General features: G+C 46.5%; 1 protein-coding gene across 2 annotated transcripts; it reads left to right on the top strand.

The window, feature by feature from the left end:
* The first annotated feature begins 1,136 nt into the window (after positions 1 to 1,136).
* On the top strand, positions 1,137 to 21,770 carry BCL2L14 (BCL2-like 14 (apoptosis facilitator)). Of its 2 annotated transcripts, none has more exons than XM_014540205.1 (6): positions 1,137 to 1,385; positions 6,312 to 6,787; positions 11,307 to 11,486; positions 13,819 to 13,889; positions 17,570 to 17,836; positions 20,625 to 21,770. In XM_014540205.1, exons 2-6 carry the CDS (start codon positions 6,364 to 6,366, stop codon positions 20,661 to 20,663), a joined length of 981 nt encoding a protein of 326 aa, XP_014395691.1. In that variant the 5' UTR covers positions 1,137 to 1,385; positions 6,312 to 6,363; the 3' UTR covers positions 20,664 to 21,770. The 2 variants fall into 2 exon arrangements, with proteins under 2 accessions (XP_014395691.1, XP_005866876.1); XM_005866814.2 differs by having other exon boundaries at positions 1,142 to 1,385; positions 6,357 to 6,787.
* The last annotated feature ends 415 nt before the right edge of the window (positions 21,771 to 22,185 follow it).

Below are 22,185 nucleotides of genomic sequence, written 5' to 3'. Positions count from 1 at the left end.
GGTTTTGAATATAATATGTATCAGGTCCCATCTCTATTACATGCCAGCTTGCTGGGTGTGAGAAATGAGAAGTTGAATGATTACTGGACATTCTCTGTCCTCAGTGAATCTGCCTCCCTGGGCCGACTGCCCCTTCCTGTATTCGTACTCACCTTGCCAAGACCTGGTGGGATTCTAAATGGTTTCTGCAGCCACGGCCATTAAGCTATGTACTTCTGAGCTCCAGTAACAACTGTAGTCCATAGTATGTGGCTTAGCTATTGATTTTGTGCATTTATTGATTCTTGAATTGTTTTAAATGCATATACATCATCTTCCCCCAAATGACTGTTTTTTAAAATGAAAAGAAAACATTTTTAATATTTAACACCCCTTAAGTTGACTAGACTGATGTATATTATGCGCAATAAATATTAGTTTTGTTGGTTAAAATTCACTTTGAGTCACCGAAGAACTGACTTTTCCATAATCACTCTTCATTTGCCCCCCCCCCATGGATCTTTTTGCTTAATATTCTCATGGTTTCATGATCAATAGTATGGCCACAAATGTCTATTTTGGTTAAGAATTTGGATAGAGTGTAAACAGCAGGAATTCTATCCCTAGAATTGTGGCATAGGATCTTTTAATGAGTTTTTATGAATTTTACTATGGCAATTTTTAAAGCTTTTCCAGGGGTTCCATTTGACTATAATCTTTGATTCTGAGAGGCAGAGGTAACATGATATGGTGTGAAGCCAGAAAGACCAGGGTTTGGATATCAGCTTAACTGATAAGAACCACCAGCAAGATATCTGACCTCTCTGAGCCTCCGTTTGCTCATCTGTAAAATGAGAATCATAACACCTGCCTCTCAATGTAGTTAAGATTAAGTATTTGTATAACACCTGTGATCGGTGCTCAGTAAACATTTGCTGAACAGAAGAAAGTAAAAAAAAAAAAAAAACTATCAGGAAAATACCCACATAATTGTCCTGGAGGGGAGTGAGAATCCTTGCTACCCAATAAATTCAATAAAATAAAAAAATAAAATAAAATAAAGAAACTTGGACTTGCCAACTTAAAAAAAAAAAAGATGCAGAACCTTTTTAGAGTCAAATTACACGGGCAAAGGTCAGCCACTCCTTCAGTTAAAAAGCTGGGGGCAGGGCTTAACCAGGAAGTGGCAATCCTTCCCCCTAAGGCTTACTTCATCAACCTGAGTCCTAACGCTGAGGAGGCCCCACCAGATGAAGTCTTAGATCCCACAAACCTTCCCAAATGAGAAGCCACGAAGACTTGGTGAACGTTTCCTCTTGCATTTCGTGGAGGGAGATTGAGGTATAGAAATACCCTTACTGCCACCTACCTGAAGCCGGAGGAACCACTGACAGCTGCCAGACCAGGTAACACCAGGAAGCACCTGTCTTCGTTCTCAGCCTTCCCGGGAGGACACAGTTGGGTCTTCAGTCCTGGTTTTACTAGTCATGAGACAATCTAACTAGGGGAGACGTTTACTGAGTTGACTAAAAAGTTCTTACCATGTCAGTCTCAGCACATTTTTAAAACAAGAAAGGGAAAGAAGATATTTAGGTTTCTCTTTCATTTCTCCTCTGCTACCGACGGTTGGGATAGTTCAGTTAAGATTCTATAACGGGCCCTGACTGGTTTGTCTCAGTGGATAGAGCATCGGCCTGCGGACTGAAAGGTCCCAGGTTCGATTCCGGTCAAGGGCATGTACCTTGGTTGTGAGCACATCCCCAGTAGGAGGTGTGCAGGAGGCAGCTGATTGATGTTTCTCTCTCATCAATGTTTCTAACTCTCTATCCCTCTCCCTTCCTCTCTTTAAGAAATCAATAAAATATATATTTAAAAAAAAAAGATTCTATAACGGGCTGAATCACCTTTAATACGATGCAGCTGTCTCTCGTTGAATATGTCCTATGTGATGACATGCCAGCAGGTCAGTGGTCCATGGAGATGCTGACTTCCTCTCTGGAGCAGGGATGGGGCTGAGGACGGGAGTCCTGGGTTTGAGCCCAGAGTCATGAGCAGCCTGAGGGGACTTGGGCACAAGGTCTAGTCTTGGCAGACCCCATGGGGACTTCCTTGAGTACCAGGCCCAGATAACATGGGAAATCTCTCTCTCTCCCCTCTAGAAAGCTCCCTCCTGTCTGGTGCCTGCACTCTCTGTCCTACCATGAGAGTCTTGGTCCTTTTGACCTAAGGCTCTGTCTCTCAGTTAGATCCTATTGGAGAAAGCTAAGGCATTTTACCACATTTCTCCAGCCCACCTTAGGATGAAAGAACAAGTCATACTCAGAAATGACAAACAGGGGAGAAGGAATGAAGACATTCAAAGGCCTGAAGTTTGGAGAAGGAAGGATTAGTAAGAAGGAAGGAAAGTCTTTTAAGGGCATTGGGGCTAAGGGTGCTCAAGGGGAAGCTCAAGGGGAAGACCAAGTTTAGTTCATCTTTTGGTCTGGGAACTTCCCTGGAGATGAGGATCTGTCCTCCACCCCCACCCATGAGTTACCCTCGGGTCTTATCTGTGTCCAGAGCAATGCAAGTTAGCTCTTTGGCAGAGACTGTTGCCCAGGGGACCTCCACACCCCTCATATCTGGGACAGGCCATGCAAAGTTCTGCCCAGCTTACCTGGGGCCCTGGTCATGGCAGCCTGCTTCCTCTTTTCCTGCATCTGTTACCTCCCACAGGGAAGTGAAATCTAACCTCAACAAACAAATCCAGGACTAGAAAAATCCCAAAAGTGTATCTGGCATTCACAGGAGTTTAGGTGCTTCCCCCGCAGCTCTGGGCTCCCCCTCTGTTCCCACACCCCAGCGCCTTCACCGTGGGGCTCCTGAAGGACAAGCCAGAGGAGACCCCAAGGACTTTGGCCATTTGGGGGGTTGGGAGAAAAGAACTCTGGGAAGGAAAAGAGGCCAACAAAAGGAGTTGTGTAACCTTGCTTTGGAGAGTAAGTTGGTGTAGTTTGCTATAGATAAGGAGAGAGTATGTAAATATAAGGTGATCAGAGTATAATAGCCGGATCCCGAGTTATTCATTGAATGGAACACGTTTCGACACCCTCTCTAGGGTGGGGCAGAGCCCACCCCAGGTCTTAGGCTTTCACGAGGGGCAAGGCCCACCTGTTCCCCTCCACCTCCCACTCACCCATGCCTGCCGCCAGGTGTGCGCACTTTAGACCCAGACCTCAGAATCAGCTCTTCAATTTTTTCTGATAGTCTCTACTTAGCCTCCAAAAGTAGAAAGTTCTGGGTCAGGAACTGTGCTGGTTCCTAGGGCTATCACACTGACCATAGGACAGGCTGGCCCTGCCCCCTGACCTTGCAGTCCAGGGGAATCACAGGTAGCTCACTGTCTTCAGTGAGGGCAGCAAAGGGACCATCACCGAACACCTGCTGCACGAGGCACTAGACCTGCAACCTCACTTAACCCCACAACAGGCAGAGGAAGCAGGACTCTCATTCCCTGAATTTACAGACAAGGACTGTGAAGCCCAGAGGAGAAGGAATTTTCCTAATACACTCGCAGGGTCAGCCATAGACAAAAAAATAAATAAACGTGACTGACATGGCTGATCGATGGTACTGTCTTGCCCACCTCTTGCCACACAGAGCCCCAAATTAGCCTTTTTCTAGTTTCCTTAAAACCACTATATGAAGACTCAGCCACTCAGCCAAAATGGTGCTCTTTAAAGTTTTACGCCAACGAGCAACATGTCCCTAAAGTTCAGCGGTTCTCAAACAAAAGCGGCATTAGAACCGTTTGAACTGCCCGGCCAGTGTAGCTCAGTGGTCGAGCATCGACCTATGAAGCAAAGTCATGGTTTGATTCCTGGTCAGGGCACATGCCCGGGTTGCAGGCTTGGTCCCCAGTGTGGGTCGTTCAGGAGGCAGCCTATCAATGCTTATCTCTCATCATTGATGTCTTTATTTCTCTCTTCCTCTCTGAAATCAATTTAAAAAAAATTTTTTTTTAAAGAAAGAAAAAGAACAAGTCTCATGGGTCTGATTAGGGAGCTAGTTCTTCCCTCCTGGCTCTGACCCAGAGCTCAGGAGCTCCACTCAGGGCCTTGTTTCCATGAACATAAGCATAAACCTGTGGTGTAAGTTTCCAAAACCCAGACCTTGGGCTTTTACTTTCAACAAGGAATAGCTGAGAGCAGAAGGGGTCCTACGTGTGATAACCTAGCTCACTGCTGCTTTAAGACTTAGCTGTCCATTGAACAATAGCTCTCCCTTAATTCACAATGAGGATTAGTAAGGAAAAATAAGCCTACACTTGTCAAATGCATTTACAGTGTCCTAAGTAATACTTTCATGTCTCCATGCATTCTCTTTGAGCCAAGTGCTTCCCAGGCCCTGGTCCCAGCACCCACCCCCTCTGTAGGGTTGCCCCATTCATTGGGGTGGCCACTGCCTCAGCACTGCTGTGCTCTCTGCTTCTCTCTCGTCCTTGACCTTGCCTGTTGTGTGGGCCAAGTACTCCCTTTCTAGCCTGTAGCACAACAAAAACTCCTTTCACAAATGGAAGGACTTTGTGGTCCTTCGTGGCCTCAGTGGCTTTCCCTCCTTTCTGATGTTGCTCCTGAATCAGCATTTAGCAAACTTGTTTCTTAAATAAGTTTGACTTCCTCTCTCCAACAATGACACACACACACACACACACACACACACACACACACACACACCCTTACACCCTTAAAGTCCTCACGCTACATGAGAAAGGTCCGAGGTTTTGTTTAAAAAAACAACGCAAACTTAGATGGAGGTGTCTACGGAAGCATAATATTATGGTTTGAGGAGAGGGTTCACCCTTCTACCCAGTACATAGTTCCTGTAGGATCCAAATGTCCTTCTGCCCACAGTGTCCTGGACTGTCCAATTCAAAAGGGAGCTTCAAATGAAACACCTCAGCCATCCCCTCCTGACACATTCCAGCTCTGGGCTCTGGCCTGGGCTCAGCCCCTTCCACACCAAGTTGCTGCCCAGCCTTCTGCCCGCACGGCCCGCTCTCGCCGCATCCTTTTGGGCTCATTCCTTGTGTGTCTCAGGTCGCACAGTCCTTGTCCACTTCAGTTACTCACACCCACCTCAGGTCTCAATATTGCTAAGCAACATCTTTCACTCAGAAGAAAGCAAAGTAGACTTTTAACAAAAAGAAATGCCTTCCCAGCAGGGGACCAGAAAAGGAATTATTTCATGAAGGCTTAAATTGAACAAAATCAGTTTATTGTATCTATTTGGATATTCATATGAAAATGAAACCCTTCCCTCCCTGTCATTTTTTTTTCTTGTACTGATCTTCCTAAACCATGTCTGTGATCACATCACTCTCCCGCTCAAAACTGAAAAGCTCTCCATTGCCTCCATCAGTAGTCTTAAAATTTGTTAAAAACAGCAGTTTTTTTTTTTTTAGATGAAATGGAAGTACCAAGTATGGGAAGAGATAGAAACAGCCCTGGCTGGTGTGGCTCAATTGGTTGGGCATTGTCCCGTGTACCACCAAAAGGTTGCCGGGTGGATTCCTGATTAGGGCACATGCCCTGGTTGTGGGCTTGATCCCCGGTAGGGAATGTGCACGAGGAGGCCAATCAATGTGTTGCTCTCATCTCTCTCTCTCTCTCTCTCTCTCTCTCTCTCTCTCTTTCAATAAAAAAATACGCAGATCTATACAGGCTAAAGTAGAGTGTAAAGGAAGAAGGGAGAGAAGATGGGAAGGGCCATACACCCAGACAGCTGGCCTTCTCATTTGCTCACCTAGAAGAAGACCTTTAATTCCCAAGAAGGCCTTTAGCTGCCCTCCATAGTCTAGGGCTCCTTTTGAAATGTATGGACTGACCAACATGAGCAAATGCAAAGCTTTCAGCCTAACATTCGAAGGTCCCCATAACCTGGCCCCGACTGCCACTTCATTTATTGTCCCTCCACATGCTGAGTCCCCGGCTAACCACTCTTCGAACGTCCTAAATTCATCCATAGACTCTCTTCTACCCATCCTGTCCTTAGCCCCACTATCCACCCACCTGCCTAAACCCTTTTATCTTTCAAAGATCCATCACTTGCCCTTGATTTGCACCTTCTATTCCTCCCCATCTTCCTCGCCTGGCTCTGCACCTCCGCTCCAGTCCTAGCTCACTGTTTGGAATTATCTATGTCCAGGTCTCTCCTTCGTGTCTCTATGAGACTGAACTTTCAAAAAAAGCCCTGACTTTTCCATCTCTGACTACTCCCACCTCCCAGAACAAACTGAATAGATGCTTAATAAATGTTCATTCAGTTTAACCCCTGTCTCTCCTGACCGACAGGAGGCGCCCACAGGTAGAGGACACGTGTGGACTTTGTCGTTGCAGGCCCGCCATGTGCACCACCAGTGCGTGCGACCTGGAGGAGATCCCCCTGGATGATGATGACCCAAACAGCATTGAATTCAAAATCCTGGAGTTCTACGCCAAACACCATGTCTTCAAGAGCACGTCTGCTGTCTTCTCACCAAAGCTGCTGAGGACCAGAAGTCTGTCCCAGAGAGGACTGGGGAGTTGGTCAGCAAACGAGTCATGGCCTTGCAGAAGTTCCCGATCTAGTGAGAAGACCATAAACCTCACCAAGAAAAAGTCCTCTTGGAGATCTCTCTTTGGAGTAGCAGAGAAGGATGAAGACTCAGAGAGCTTGCCTACGGAGATCCAGGCTCAGGGTTCAAAGAGAGTGGAGTATGAGGGTGGTCTTCACACTCAACAATGTTCTAGGTCCCTTTCCAACGTGGAGCAGCGCTTAGAGAACCAAGGTAGGCTTTGATGGGATTCTTTTTCTCCTTCAACTAAATCTTTCCCTTCTTTGTATGCATGGTAGTTCATCACTTCCCAGCTGGTAATGCAGCCTTAAGCAAGGCATTCGTTGTGCCTCAGTTTCCCAAGTTATTGATATTTAATAATAATTGCCCTACTTTTCTCAAGACTGAGCAGAGAGGAAAGGGTGTCAGTGAAAGGTGATGGGATTGGTTTTCTGGCTTCACTGTCTATGAATAAGCTTACTGCCCAAATTCCTAAACCTCTGTGTCGAAGACCAGTACTAGTATAAGGGGAAGTGCTCTAGCCAGGGGCTCTGGCTGCCTCTCTTCCTGGGGTAAGTCAACTCACCACCCTGGGCCTCTGTGTTTCCATCTGTACATTGGGGTATCTCACCCTCCCTAGCTCTTAGGAGAGTTGGAAAGATCAGGTAGCTACATACAGAAATACTTTTCAAAGTCTAAACCACTCTAAAAAGACAACTTTGAAGCACTCTTACAAAATCTCCCCTCAGAGGGACAAAATCCATTGTATTGAATAAAACATTTTCATAAGAGACTTCGTCAGAGAGTTGACCTTCATACACCAAGCTTGGCATAAGCTTCTTTTTCTCCTTCAACAATGTCGTGCCTGATGCCCAGATTTTAAATGAAAACTCCTCTCCTGCTGGGCTGACTGGACTGTGTAACTTATCTATAGTCAACAGGTGGCAGTAATGTCTCAGTCTTTAAATCTTGTGACGGGCCTGGAGAATCGGCTCACACATGGACAGCTCTAGATCATTCACTATGGTCAAGGAAACGTCTACTTCCCAGTAGACATAGAATTTTAGAGCAAAAGTGAAGGTGGGATTATCTGGGGAGCTCCCCTCCCCCAGTGGTACAGCAGCTCCTTCTGCTGGGCGTGGTCGCTGAGCTCTGGAGCTAACAGAGCCATTTGAAGGCATCTAAACAGCCTTTTCTGCTTGGCCTGTTCTTTGGACTTGGCCGGGAGACAGATGATTTTACAGACTTTCATCTTCTGGCTTTCCTGAGATGAATGACATTCTGTATTTCCATACTACTCAAGTGCCACTTGACCTTTATTTAGTTCTTAACATTTTAAGATGTCTGTATAGGTAGATAGAGAGATATCCCTAAAAACTAGAAAAAGTTACCTCCTAAGTAGACTTAGCTTTAAACATTTTTACACAGTTATCCTCTCTTCTCACCTATTTTTTTCTTCCTTGCTTTCTTGTTCAATTAATTGTGTGGGTGGTTAGTTGGTTTTATGTTGGGTGTGACCCCAGAGAGCCTCAAATTCCCTTTCTATTTTGCCGCATGTAAGTCAGAGCTCAGCAGTTGGCATCCCCAAGGTTCTTTTAACTAAAGGTCACAATGAACCCTGGGCTGCCATTTCCAGGACGCAGGCTCCAGGCTTAATTGAGGACTATGAGGTGATGTCTCAAGACCAGAGTCTAGTACGGCGAGGTCTTATGATGTAGAAAAACGGATGTCAATACCAATTTTTTAGAAACTACCAACCCAGGTTCTTTTACTTGTGAATCCTTGGTTTCCCCACAGCTGTGATTCACTACATGTGAAATGTGACAGCTAAGAAAGGCTCAGCAGCACACGTATAGTGACAAACTCGGAGAGCTATGGCTTAAAGAGTGTAGAGGTTATTTTTCTTTTTTACAAATTTACTTTTATTTCTTTTCTTTTCAGTAAGTTTAAATCTTTGAGGGGTACAGCATTACACAGATTCGGCGTCCATTGGCCTTAGCAGGAAGGTTGTTTCAGAATTTAGCACGAGCCATGCGACTGTTTCTGTGAGCATGACTTCGCTTTCCCCCAGTGGCTCTGGTTTTGTTCGGTTTGCCACCAGGAGTCACTGTGTTGTTCTTTGCCTCATACTCATAAGCACATCTCTTGCCTAGACAGACAGAATTCCGTTTCATCTTGAGCATCAACATCTTCCATTTTAGGAAGAGCTGTGTGCTCCCTCTGGTTCCAGAGACCCTGCTTACAGCCAGCAAAAATGGCCTGGGCCCCAGCCTTCAGGCATATCTGTCACTATGGAAGTCCTGTCCCAGCAGGTGTCCCAGGTGGCCTAGAGGTTACTTTTCTCTCCCATAAAAGAAGACCAGCGTTTGGCAGCCCAGGCCTGACATGGTAGTTCCATAGTCATTAGGGATTCTTATTCTTTCCATCCCTTAGCTAGTGGCTTCCAACCTCAAAATGACCTTATATCCTAAGGCAGCTGCTGTGGCTCCAGCCATCATGTCTACATTTCAAGGAGGAAGAAAGAGGCAGCAAAGGAAGGACAAAAGGGTGTCTTCTTTCTAAAGAACTCAGCTCCCTTTTCAGAGAGCTTTCTTAAAACTGCACCCAACTTCTTCTTGCATCACATTGGCCATTCTTAACTGCAAGGGAGGCTGGGAAGTAGAGTTTTTCAGCTGCAACCATTGCTGCCTCTGACATTTCAGGAGAGAAGAAGAAAACGGATACTGGGTGGGAAATAGCACTCTCGACCGTATGGAAATCTCTCCCAGACTTTCTGCCCCTTCTCTTTAAATCAAAAGTCTCGGCCAAAGGCTGAACGGCACCTTTCCAACTCCTTAGCCCCACAGTGACCCCCCAAAATAGATGCCAAAGACTGGGCAGCCTTTCTGTTCTCTCCCCACCCCCACCCAACTTCCCCTTGCCGATCAGGTGGAACCTACTCTGACAAGAAAGGAATCTCTTCTTTTTTCAGTGTTTAAGGTTAAGGTATTCAAAATGGGAATCTTAACTAGAGCTCGTTCATCTGAGTCAAAATGCATTTGCTTATGATTCTCCCCCCTGAGAAACCCATACACTGTACACAGGTAAGTCAGGTTGGGTCCTTCTGTAACTGCCAGGGTCCGGTGATTGCCCTGCCACATGGGGGTGGGGGGTGAGGAGGGACAGCCTTTGGGACCTTTATCTGCTTTCTTTGGGTGCAAGATGGGGCATAATGAGAACCATGCACTGATCATCTTAGGCTGCACAAGGTCACAGAGGTAGAAAACATACGCTCTTCTTTCCCGTGTCCTGTGGACACTGCAAACGAAGGTTCCCGTTGGCTTTGGAATCCAGCCTCTTGCCATATCCTTGCCAAGGGCTGTGGGTGCTGAGAGTTCAAGAGGAGGCTGGTTGGGCTGCAAGAAGGTGATTTAAAAGTGGAAAGTATATTTAGTTTGGTTGTTTAAATGGGAATGAAGGCATTGATTCTTCTGTCCTTGACATCTCTATTCTCTAATTCACACATCTGTTATTGAACCCTATGGATGGAGCATGACTTTTTAAGGAAGCCATTATGCCTTTTTTAAAAGGGGACATAGGAGCCGAGCAGCAGTCTCCAGGGCCCTTCTGGGGATGCCCAGGGAGTGGAAGGAGAACACCAAGACACACGCCACGGAGGAGTCCAGGGAGAGAGGCACAGGTGTCCCTGTGGCAGCTCCACGGGGTGTCAGAACCTGCATTTTACACAGTCCCTCCTGAGACCCAGGCCCTGCCTCTCGCCTTTCCTGATTTATAAGGGGATTTCCCAGACACAGCCACCTTCCAGCCGAAACCCCTCTCTGTTACTTCAAGCCTGTAAATGAAATAGTATTACTTTCAAGCATTACACAATACAATTGCTTCAAATGGCATCAAAGATAAAGCTTGTACGAGCTTCTAAAAGTTAAGGACTTAGGTAATGAATCAACAATGAACATTTTGCTCCCAAACAAGTCAGAGATACCGCCTGCCCACCCCACCAACCCCATATCCCCCCAGGGTCTTTCACAGGCTATGACATTCAGTGAGCCACTGTCCTTGAAACCTTCACATCCCAAAATGTTTTTGCTTCACCAGTTACGTGTGCAAATACATGCCGTGCTCTTTTCCTGGATTATAAATTCTTGAAGGTTGTGGGTTGCACTTTATGTGTCCTCTCTTCCTAATCAGCCTTAGTTGGACGTTTCCCAGTAGATCTGAAGGAGAGAGGAAACACGTGACTTTATAAGCAAGGAGAGCTCAGTGTTTACTTGATAATGGACTTGAGTAATGAATATGGCCTGAGAGCAGGGATATTTATCTTTCTCCAGTGACCAGCCCCCAAAGGCTTGTCAAACTATTGAATGTCCTCCTATGCACATAAGGGCCAGCTCTCCAAACTATAAAGGGTCTGGGGGAAAAAACAGAATAAAAATAAAAGCATAATGAGCATTTCCTCAAGCAAAGAACTAAGCCCTCCCTTTTGTGTTTCTTCCCTCACAAAGGGGAAGGGGACCCTAGTTTTGCAAGACTTCAAACAGAGGGTGCAAAAGGATCCTGGTTTCAAAGTGGCCATCATTCCTCGGTGGGCTCCTCCCCCATCCCAGCCTCTGCCAGGCAACTGCCAGTGCTTTCTGAGGAATGGCCTGCCCCGCACACACACTCTTAGGCTTCTTTTCAGATCGGGCAACTGTGCATACCAATATCGCCACCAAGTTCTGGGAAGGGCTCTCAGCACCGTTTTCTCTTGTTTCAGGTGTGGACCCCAAAGTTGCTTCCATTGCCAACCGAGTTGCTGAAATTGTTTACTCCTGGCCACCTCCCGAAGAGCACACCCAGGGAGCAAGCGTCAAGCGTCAAGGGAACTTTGCTCCTAGGACCCTCTGTCGCTCAGAGGGCCTGAGCTCCCAGCCTAGAGCTGCAAGTGGGAAGAAAGGTAAGCTCTCCTCTGAGAGTGTGTGTGGGGCTGGGCGTCTCCAGGCAGAGGCACATGAGCATCCATGTCCTGACTCAGCTCGGCTCTGCGATGTAGGAATCTCAGCTGACCTGGACCAAGGGCAGAACGGCAGCCCGCTGGAGGCACTGACCTTCAGCTTGAGAGCCCAAGCCAGGGGAGTGTGCCAGCAGAGGGAAGCCACATGCCAAGCTCACTGCTAAGTCCAAAGAAAAGTCTGGTGAGGGCGAGGGAAAAGTACACAGCGTGCGATCAACTTTGTCCACAGGGGGAAGTGCAGTGTTAGATGTAATCGTGTTAGCAATGGCCAGGGACCAGTTGGCTCATGGGAGTGCAGCGGGTATGGATTGAGCACCGGCCCAGGGATGTATATATAATACTAGAGGCCCGATGCACGAAGATTCATGCAAGAATAGGCCTTCCTTCCCCTGGCTGCCAGCACCACCTTCGCTCCGGCTCGGAGCTGCCTTTCCACCTTCCCACGCTGCCCAGAGGCCCAGAGTGGCTGGGGCAGTGTGGAAGCCTGCATCTGGCCCAGCTGCTCGGAGTCTGCATATGCATATTAACCCGCCATCTTTGTTGGGTTAATTTGCATACTCACTCCTGATTGGCTGGTGGGTGTGGCAAAGGTAAGGTCAATTTGCATCTTTCTCTTTTATTAGTGTAGATTGCTTTGGGCTCCTGTGAAAAAGCAGGGGGATGGGTGTCAGACACCAGGCCTAGGGCAGAACATGAAGCAGAACTGAGAAGCAGTGACCAGACTGGGTCAGTTGTTACCAAAACTGCAGCAATAGCTAGGACCTTAGATCCCATTGGACTCGCAGGAACTCTGGAGTTGGGAGTAGGACCAAGTGCCACAGGAGGGGAAGTTCAGTCCTGCACACCCACTAATGACAGCCCTCTCTCCCAGTTGTCGTCCCCCAAACTCCAGTGGGGGCTGAGGGGCAGAGGTGGGACCTGGGTCTGCGGCACAGTAAAGCACGAGGCAAAAGTATCTTCCAACCACGGGAGCAACGTGGTGAGCTCACCACCCTGTGCTGTGCTGTTGGGACCAAAACTCCCACAGGGGCTTAGAGCGAGGAGCTGGAGGGGGACACATCTCAGTCTGCGGAGGAGACAGTGTCTCCCCTTTATTGCTCCCTTGGGCGTGTCTGGCGATGTAAAGCAAAGCCCTAAGCCAAGCCAACGCTAAGGCTCTTACCCTCCGTGCACATGGGGAATCTGGGCCGCTACAACCTTCCCCAAGAGAGGCAGCAGCAGCAGATACAAACTGCACATGGGCGATGAGACACGCATTCTTTCTTCTCCCAGGTGACTCGAATCCCAGACTTCCCACGTACCTTGCCCTTCACTTGACCTTCTTGGGACAGGATGTGCTAGATTAGTTTCTTGGCCTTTCTCCCTTTTATCAAGAACAAACATGAGGACTCCATGACTTTAGAGATTGTGCCATAAGTTAAAAAAAAAAATGTTCTCTCGGTAACTGGCTTTTCTCCGTTTGGATTCTGTGCTAAGGCAATGACCATTTCCCTCATGTCTCCTTGTCAGCATGTTTGAGACAAGAAAAGCCCTGCTACTCCACCTCCCCCGTTCCGACAACACACCCACTAGAGCCGTCTCTGGATCCCCCTGCCATTTTAGCCTTTGGGGTGGGAGAAAACTTACCAGTGTTATTTATTTATACCCCACCTTGTTGTAAAGACACGGCGTGCAAAGTAGACATTTTGGTATCATAAAATAAATGTGAAGGACAATGGAAAAAGAAAACAACAGCAGGAAAATAAGGTGGGTTAGAAGTGAGTTTAATTCTCAAAATTCAGGGCAGAAAGACTATACCCCCTCTTAGATCGGGGGGTGTGGGGGTGGGGAGCATGAATTTGGCTCTACCTTGTCTAGCAGCTAACACCAAGGAGGAGTGTGGTCAAATGGGGAATTGATGGGGTCCATGTGGGAAAAGCACCATCTGCTCAGGAGAAGCCCAAAGACCAGGGAGAAATCTCCCCTAAATACCTTTAGAGACAGGATCATGTGTAGCGGAACTAACATCTCCAACAACATTGTTACAGTAAATAGAGTGATGAATTTCATGGTGAGAACTGGGGACTCAGGGAAGGAGGGAGAAGAAGAAAGGAAAAGAGAGGGAATCTGGGAGTGTTTGTGCCTAATCAGCAAAAGGGAGGTATGATTTAATTTTCTAAGAATTACAAAGCATTTGTCTTCCTCCATCCCTAACCAGGCTAAGCACGGTCACTGGGAAAATTTAAGATTTGTTTTTTTCTTGGGAAAAAAAAAAATAACTGGATTTTCCCGACAGACGGAGAAGACCAGATAATAGCCAAAATCGTCGAGCTGCTGAAATACTCGGGGGATCAGATGGAAAGAGAGGTATGGAGTTTGGACTAACGATTTGTTTCGGTGCCCATGCACTGGCACATGAGAACCGACTTGTACGCCTTGTCGACGTTCTGGTTTATACTGAGTCCTACATTTTATTTCCCTTGGAATCAAAATTCTTCATTCTGGCAGCGTCTCAAAAATGAATCACTTTGGAAAACATAACTAAACCTCCTGGAGCCTCCTTGGAATTTCTGGAAAGGAGAAAAGTAACTTTGTTATTGTAAGAAAAGACACCAATAAATTACAGATTCGCTGCACAGAATTCTGAGCCTAGCTCCCCATGTAACTGATCCTCAGGGAAGTTTAGACTCTTGTGTTGGCCCTGCAGCCTGGATATCTGTGACCCACAGCTGCTCGGGCCTGGAGCCTCCTCTGAAATCTCCCCCGAGTGGCTGGACTGTTCTCTGCTCCAGGGCTCTTAGCAATTCGGCTGGGGAGGCCGGTTAGTGTTACTTGGAACTTTGGATTTCCTGCCGTTTAGAAGTCGAGACCCGTCATTCCAACGAGAAACATGTGAGAGGCGCCTCCAGATGAAGAGGTGGTGAGCAGGCTCCCCCTGTACGCGGAGGGCTTCTGAGCGCCGCCGCCTCCATGCCCGTCACCCACAGGTTGCCCAGCTGTCTCTAGGGTCTGTCAGTCAGGGACTGGCCTGGGGACCTGGTTCCTTGTTTGGCCAGGATCCCCGGGGAAGAAGTCCGGCCCAAGGGGCTTCTGCAGGAGGGGGCATGGCCCTGGCCACCCCAGGCACAGAGTGCTCTGTGCTGCTCTCTCAATGCCATTGTCAGACGGGTGCCCCGAGGATGGTGCCCAGGGAGCTGAAGGGCATGAGAGATGGTGTAGAAGGAGAGGTAATGAGAAAACCAGGGATTTGAGACTAAAGAGAAGGGGTGTATGAAGGTCAGGGCCACAAGTAGGGGGTGAACAGGGGTGCAGAGGAAGCAGAAAATAGAACATGGTACAGGATTTAAGGACACCCCTGTGCTCCAGCACTAACATCAGTGGGTAGGAGTTGCAGGGTGATGGGGATCTCCCCATTTTAAGAATGACCTTTCCAGTGCGTGCGGCTGCCTCAGGAAGGAATGATCTTCCTGTCACTAGAAGAATTCAAGTAGATGCCAATAACCAGGCGCAGTTCAGTTCCTGAACTGGGAGGGCTCCACCCCAGGACCCCGAGGGTTCCTCACAGCTCGAAGCTGGTGGCTCTCATCAACCTCCTTCCAGCGGCCTTAGCAGTGACCAGCAGCAGGTCAGGGAGGCCAGGGCTGGGAGGCGGGACGAAGGCAACCCCTCTCATTATGAACAGAGATGCTTTTCCTTTCCTCCACAAATGACCACTTAAAAAAAAAAAAACCCTTTGATACACTCTCTTGATGATTTGAGATGATACTTGGCATTATTTATGTAGAGCACATAGTTGTTCCATATATATATGGTCTCTAACCTCATGGTCTAATCACCTCCACAGGCCCCACTACCTAATATCATCCCAGGGGGGATTAAATTTCAACATATGAATTTTGGAGGGACCCCAAATTGGCAGTAATCAAAAATAATCAAATGAAAAAAGTCACTGATGTGGCTTTACCTAGAAATGGAATGAGGATAATTACATTAAGGGTTTGAGAGAGAGATTTAATTCTACATATCTATAAGTCACATGCCAAGTATCCCTTATGGCCAAGATATTTATCTTTCTAAGTTGGATTATATTAGAGATATCTATGAGCATCATGATCTTATTACTTTTTAAAAAACTTTTTTAGAATATTAGAATGAAACATTATGTGTTCACTACATCAGGTGAAATAGTGGGTTTTAAGGTTGTTAGGAACTTATTAGCAATAAAGAAATTATAGATACATCAATTTTTAACCTCAAATAAAGCATTCACTATTTGTTAAAGAGAGGAATCTTTTTCACAAAAATTGCAAAATTCTACAAATGACAGATTAAAGTGTTTCACAAAGATTTCTATTTTAAAATATATATATATGTATATATTGATTTCAGAGAGGAAGGGAAAGGGAGAGAGAGAGACAGAAACATCAATGATAAGAGAGAATCATTGATTGGCTGCCTCCTGCACACCCCCTACTAGGGATTGAGCCGGCAACCTGGGCATGTGGCCTTGACCGGAATCGAACCCAGGACCCTTCAGTCTGCATGCAGGCCGACGCTCTATCCACTGAGCCAAACCTGCTAGGGCTGGTTGTTGTTTTTTTGTTTGTTTGTTTGTTTTATGTGGTTCCCCAGTAGAGAACTCTGGCAGGAACACACAGAAGGTCTGACTTGTGCTGTGGGGTGTGAGTTCTCACCAGAGCGGGACAGTGACACCGGGGAGGGGCCCACCCTGGCTGCAGAGTGTCTGCAAAGCCGCTCATCCCCGGAGCACCTGCAGCCTCAACTGTACCTCCCTGTGAGGCCACAGAGCCAGCTGCATGGAGAGAGGCAGGAGAGGGGCAGGGAGGAGGCAGGATGCTCCTTGGAAGGTGTTCGGGGCATTCGGTTCTTTCACTGTCTGGCAGAGTCCAGGCTCCCAGCCCCTGCAGAGGTCTGGAGTCTAGCTTCTTCAGCTGGGTCACTGATTAGCAGGAGTCCATTCTTGCTGTGGGGTGTGAAGGACGGAAGTCGTTCCTGCTTCAGATTCCAATAGGCCCCCAACATTGGATGTCGGGGGTGGTAACGGACGCTGCTCCACCAAAATCTTCCCACAGCCTGACGCATCCCCAGAATATCCCTCTTATAAACAGGGTTTGTTGAAAACCTGCTCAGCTCATTCCTCAGGCACAGAGCTAGAGAATGTTCAAGTAAACATTTAGCCCCTGCTAAGACATTGCTGTTTTCACATGACAACCACCATATTAATAGACGTTGCCAGGATGGCTTTAAATCAGGATGATGTCTGCCTTGGTGACACAAGTCCCAGGTTTTTCAAAGAAGCAGAAGCAATACTCGTGTTTTTGGTTAAAGGTGTGGAATTCCAAAGAAGGTGGAGCAGATAGACAGGGGGAGGTAAAACAGAATGAGTAGAACCACGGAAAGGCACCAATGAATTCAGTCTGTTGGTTTGTTCTCAGTGAACATATGCCCTTGGGGAGTTCTCCCGCCGCCCTGACCTCTCACAGCATCCTGAAAAATTACTGATGTTCCAAGCACACTTCTCCATGTGGGCACTGCACTAAGCGTTCTACTCAATTACCCTGTAGTACAGTTACTGTCATCATCCCGGTTAGAGGTGACAAAACTGGAGCCGAGAGGTTACGTAATTTCTCCGAGATTGCACAGCTAGGAGGAGCTGGAGCAGGAGTTTGAACCAAGACAGTGGTTTCCAGGCTCTGGATTCAGTCCCTAACACGACCTTGGGACTGAATGGCCTTGGTTGTCATCGTCACTAGACTGGGAGGCTCGAGTGAGGGCCTGGGGCGCAGTCATCCACATTGTAAGCGCTCCAGAAACATTCCTTGAATGCGGTATGCAGGCACTGATTTGTCCCATGAAATGAATTCACAGAGCAGGCACACGCCTGGTCCACTTCTGCAGGACCTTGTGCCGGGGTTGGACTGGAATCCCGGGTTATCCAAGGGTGTTGTAGTGGCCCCCTGTTGAGCGAGGGGGTCTGTCTGGCTGGGCCAAGCTGCTCCACTGAATGCGTATCCTCTTGCACACAGCTGAAGAAAGACAAGGCTTTGATGAACAGCTTCCAGGACGGGCTGTCCTACTCTGTTTTCAAGACCATCACCGACCAGTTCCTAAGGGGGATAGATACCAGAGGAGAATCAGAGGTCAAAGCTCGGGGCTTTAAGGCTGCTCTTGCCATCGACGTCGCCGCCAAGCTCAACGCCATTGACAACCACCCCATGAACAAGGTGCTAGGCTTTGGAGCCAAGTACCTGAGAGAGAACTTCTCGCCGTGGGTGCAGCAGCACGGTGGATGGGTAAGTACACGCTATTTACCGAAGGATCTTCCCAGATCTCAGAGGAGATGGGACGGGACGTTTGAAGGTTTTTTTAAAAAGCAAAGGGAACACATCCGTGAAGCAGTTCTCATGGGTTTAGGACACTTGAGTGGCAAGAGATAGATCCCATTGATGGGAACCTATTTTTAGTGATTATCTTCATCGCCAATAAATATTTACTGAGCTCCCAAAGGGTACATGGGGTATGTGTGTCGGGGGGAGAGGGACTGGGCAGATATCACAGGAAATGAGGAGATGTTGAGAGATGAAATGTTTAGATAGATATCATTTCTGTGCTCACAAATGTTGCAGGCAGCGGACGTCTGGCAGTGAGTCAAGGAGAGGCAGGCCGCTTCTCATCATCTCAGATGCTGAGAGTGTGGGGGGAATCCTCAGGCAGAGATTCAGGGTGACAGTGACATTTTTGTCATTACTGCTTTGACCCAGAATTTTGACAGGGACATTTTGATACAAACTAAAAAGCAAACAGTGAAATTTTCATCTGTTTTAAATAACCTGATATTAAACAAAATAGATATCTTCACACACACACACACACACACACACACACACACACACACACCATGCCTCAGCCTCAACCCCTCCCTCATCCTTTATCCCCATTCCTTGAAATTTCCTTCAAACTTTCATGTTCAAATGGCCTCATCAGGTCAACCTGTCAAAATGCTTTGCTCGGAGCTTTAAATTTCAGAAGATAGGCCTTTGCTCCATGTTGTCACGGTTGTCGTTAGTTCTTTTTCCGCTAGAATGCTCCAGGGCCAGGAGCAGGGTTGAGTCTCTTTGAGGCACGGCCAGCCTGACCCTGGGGCCTTCAAACAGGCTTAGTCTCTCAGAGAAAGTACCGCCAATCTTGCTTAAGGGACTGAAGTGCCCTCCATGATTTTCAGTGAATGCCCATTGAGCTACCTGTCTTCTGTTCTTGTCTACTTCCCACCTTTGTACCAGATATGGCTGATCTGAACAACTAAGGCTCTTAAGTGTTCTAAATTCAAGCTGCCTTCACTAATGCTAAGAGGATAGAGTTCTGGACATTATTTCAGCTTATTCTTTTCCTCTGCCCCAGTGCCTTTCCCCACCACTCCAGCTCTCCTCACCAGCCTCTGAAGCTCTCATAACCCCTCATGTTTGCACTATCATTATAGACCAGAAATCACCATCATTTTTCCAGAGAGATTATAAGTATCCATTGGGCTCACAGGCCAGTTCTCAAGTCTGTTTAGTTAATGTAGCTGAAATGCCAAAAGTGTTCTATAAACAATGGTGGTTCCACACGAAAAGCACAAGCAAGAAAAAAAAATACATTGGACTACATCAAAATGAAAAAAACTTTCCTGTCTTAAGGGCCATCATCAAATGAAAAGGCAACCCATGTAATTGGGGGAAAAATATTTGCAAGTTGTATACCTGATAAGAGACTTGTATTCAGAATGTGCAGTGAACTCTTAAAACTCAACTATAAAAAGACAAATAGCCTAATTTTTAAAATGGGCAATAGATTGAATAGACATTTCTCCAAAGAAGATATACAAATGGCCAATGAGCATCTGAAAAAATGCTTGCTTGACATCTTCACTTCAGCATTAGGGAATTGCAAATCCAAACCACAATGAGATGCCATTTCACACCCACTAGCATGGCTAAAATAAAAAAGACAAGTGTTGATGAGGACAGGAGAAATTTGAACCCTCATACATTGCTGGTTGGATTCTAAAATGATCCAGCCCCTTTGGAAAATGATTTGGCAGTTCCCCAAAATGTGCAACATAGACTTACCAGTTCCACTCTTTGGTACATATCCAAGAAAACTGGAAACAAATGTTCCCATAAAAACTTGTACATGAATGTTCATAGCAGCATTCATTATTTATAAGCCGAAAGAGGCAAGAACCCAAATGTTCATCAATAATGAATAGAAAAACCAAGTGTGGCATATTCAAACAATGGAATATTATTCAGCCACAAAAAGGAATGAAGTACTGACAGATGGATGAACCTTGAAACCATTATCCTAAGTGAAAGCAGTCAGACGAAAGGGCCATCTATTGTATGATTCCATTTATATGAAATGTGCAGAAGAGGCAAATCCATGGAGACAGATTAGTGGCTTCCTGGGGTTTGGGGAGGAGGGAATGGGGAGTGACTGCTAATGAATAGGAGTTTCTTTTTTGTTTTTAAATATATTTTTATTGATTTTTAGAGACAAAGGAAGGGAGGATAGGGAGAGAGAAACATTGATGAGAGAAACATCATTGTGGCTGCCTCCTGCACACGCCCTACTGGGGGATTGAGCTTGCAACCTTGGCATATAGGCACAACGCTCTAACCAACTGAGCCACCGATCAGGGTGCTACCATGAGATTTTAATTTACTCCTTGGCCCTTTTTTCTCACCCTTGACATAGTTACCCTGAGTTCCTGTAACCTCACACATTCTCTAGCCCTCTGAAAGGAGGAGTTTGTAAAAGAAAGTCATCAATCCTTTCCTATCTACTCTTTTGAATGTTAAATAACAGCATCAAAGCCTTTTCCTATCTAGCCTGTTAGCCCTGGGTGTGTAACCTAAGTCCTTAGCTGGTGGTTTCCTTTCAGGCATACCAAGGATGCCAGCCACCTTTCCAAACCCTCCCCCAACCCTGCTATGGTCTCTGATCCCAGGGTCATCCCTGGGAGAAGAGAGCAGAGTTAACAGGCGTATGTTTTCACTAACTTGGAATTTTAAGAATCTATTTCTCTTTTTCCCCCTCCAGGAAAAGGTACTTGGGATATCCCTTGAAGAAGTAGACTGAAACATCAGAAGATGCGTAATCCGGAAAACTCATTGGTCAGCTGTGTCCTGTGTACATGGGCCTCAGCATAGACTCCAGGAGAAAATGCAAGTGTACAAGGCAGATGGTGCATTGTTCTCGTGAACCAAGAACACCAGGAGAGGCCTCGTTTGTGTCCAGCTCACAGGCGGAGGTAGCATGGCCTTGCCGCCCATGTTCTTCAGGCCCTCCACTGAGTGTGTGAGGAAATCCAGAAAGACGTGGTAATTCCATTATTCAGAACAGACACCGCCATTCTGCCTCTCTGGTCACCATAGGGAAAGTGTGTTATTCCGACCTCACGAGGGCGCAATGATAAACTGTGCATGTGCCTACACTTTGGTTTCCAGTGCTATTTATTTTTAAACCATGGTTGGTACGGCCTAATGACATTGTTGCAAGCCCACCTGTAGGAAGATGCTGCTGTTCATGTTAGTAGACATAGCTCCAGAGAGAATCAAGTGTATCGCTAGATCCACTAGTTGGGAATGCTACCATATCTGCCTTTTGGACTCACTTTTCTGGGAGAATTCTTTGGTGGTTTGAAAAAATTCCATTTGGCAGAATACAATTACTCCTCCTGCCCTCACCTCTCAGTGACGCTGCCTCTGACTCTCAAGGTCTTTGGGACTTTATTATTTTTTATGGGAATGTAATGATTAGTAGCTGGTAAAATAAATATGTGGAAAGACCACTGTCATTAAGAGTATCTTGTGGTTAAAATAAGCAATATGTAATAGTATAAAAATTTCTGTCAGGATCAAATGAGTTAATTTACATAAAGTGTTTAGAACAGTGCTTGGAACTTAGTGCCAAGGGTTCACGCATGTTCCCTGCTATGTGCTGCCCAGAGCTAAGCTGGAAATTTTCTCTCCTCTCGAAGCAGTCACTGGTTGTTTCCCTGAAAACGATACTCTTCAGAATGAGGTCTTCTAGTAAGTAAAATATGTCCCATAGTAAGTATTTAAGACGTACAACGTTTTAAAACACATTCAAATTATAGGGTCTTACAAATTTCTGGATCTCTGGCACTCAACATGGAGCCTGACATGAAATAGGCGTTTAATAAACCTTTGATGAACAAATAAATGACTGAGTTATTCAGATATATTTGCAACTTCAAGGGAAAAGTGGAACAATCTATTACCACATGCTGCACTGCCCAACCCATCTCAATTAAAGTGAGTTATTCTCTGTCTTCCCCCATACTGAAAGTCATAAATGTTAGGGACAAAGGAGTCCCTTTTACAAATGGAGATACTGGAGACCATCTCCTCTCCCACTTTGATCCAAGCATTTCAAACTATTTGCAGCTCCCCACGTGTATTATGCAATCTCATAGTCCAGAGGCTTGAGAACAGTATTTTCTCCATTTGAAGTGCTCTTGTCTGCTGGTCCTCCTTCCCCTATTTCCACTAATTCACCTGACTCTAGCCCATCTTCCCCAATTCACTCCTCCATTTCCTCCAGGAACCATTTGTAACTCTCTTGGCCTCCAAGGGGC

Source organism: Myotis brandtii, unplaced genomic scaffold (genome assembly GCF_000412655.1).
Source record: "Myotis brandtii unplaced genomic scaffold, ASM41265v1 scaffold237, whole genome shotgun sequence".
NCBI lineage: Eukaryota > Metazoa > Chordata > Mammalia > Chiroptera > Vespertilionidae > Myotis > Myotis brandtii.
Note: the sequence above shows the minus strand (reverse complement) of the source record. Positions and strands in the feature narration are given on the sequence as shown.

Excerpts from the sequence above, each read along its gene's own strand:
- BCL2L14 (XM_014540205.1), top strand. The coding sequence starts at position 6,364 with ATGTGCACCACCAGTGCGTGCGACCTGGAGGAGATCCCCCTGGATGAT. Across the intron at positions 13,890-17,569 it reads GGGATCAGATGGAAAGAGAG|CTGAAGAAAGACAAGGCTTT; the intron begins GTATGGAGTTTG and ends TCTTGCACACAG. Across the intron at positions 17,837-20,624 it reads TGCAGCAGCACGGTGGATGG|GAAAAGGTACTTGGGATATC; the intron begins GTAAGTACACGC and ends TTCCCCCTCCAG.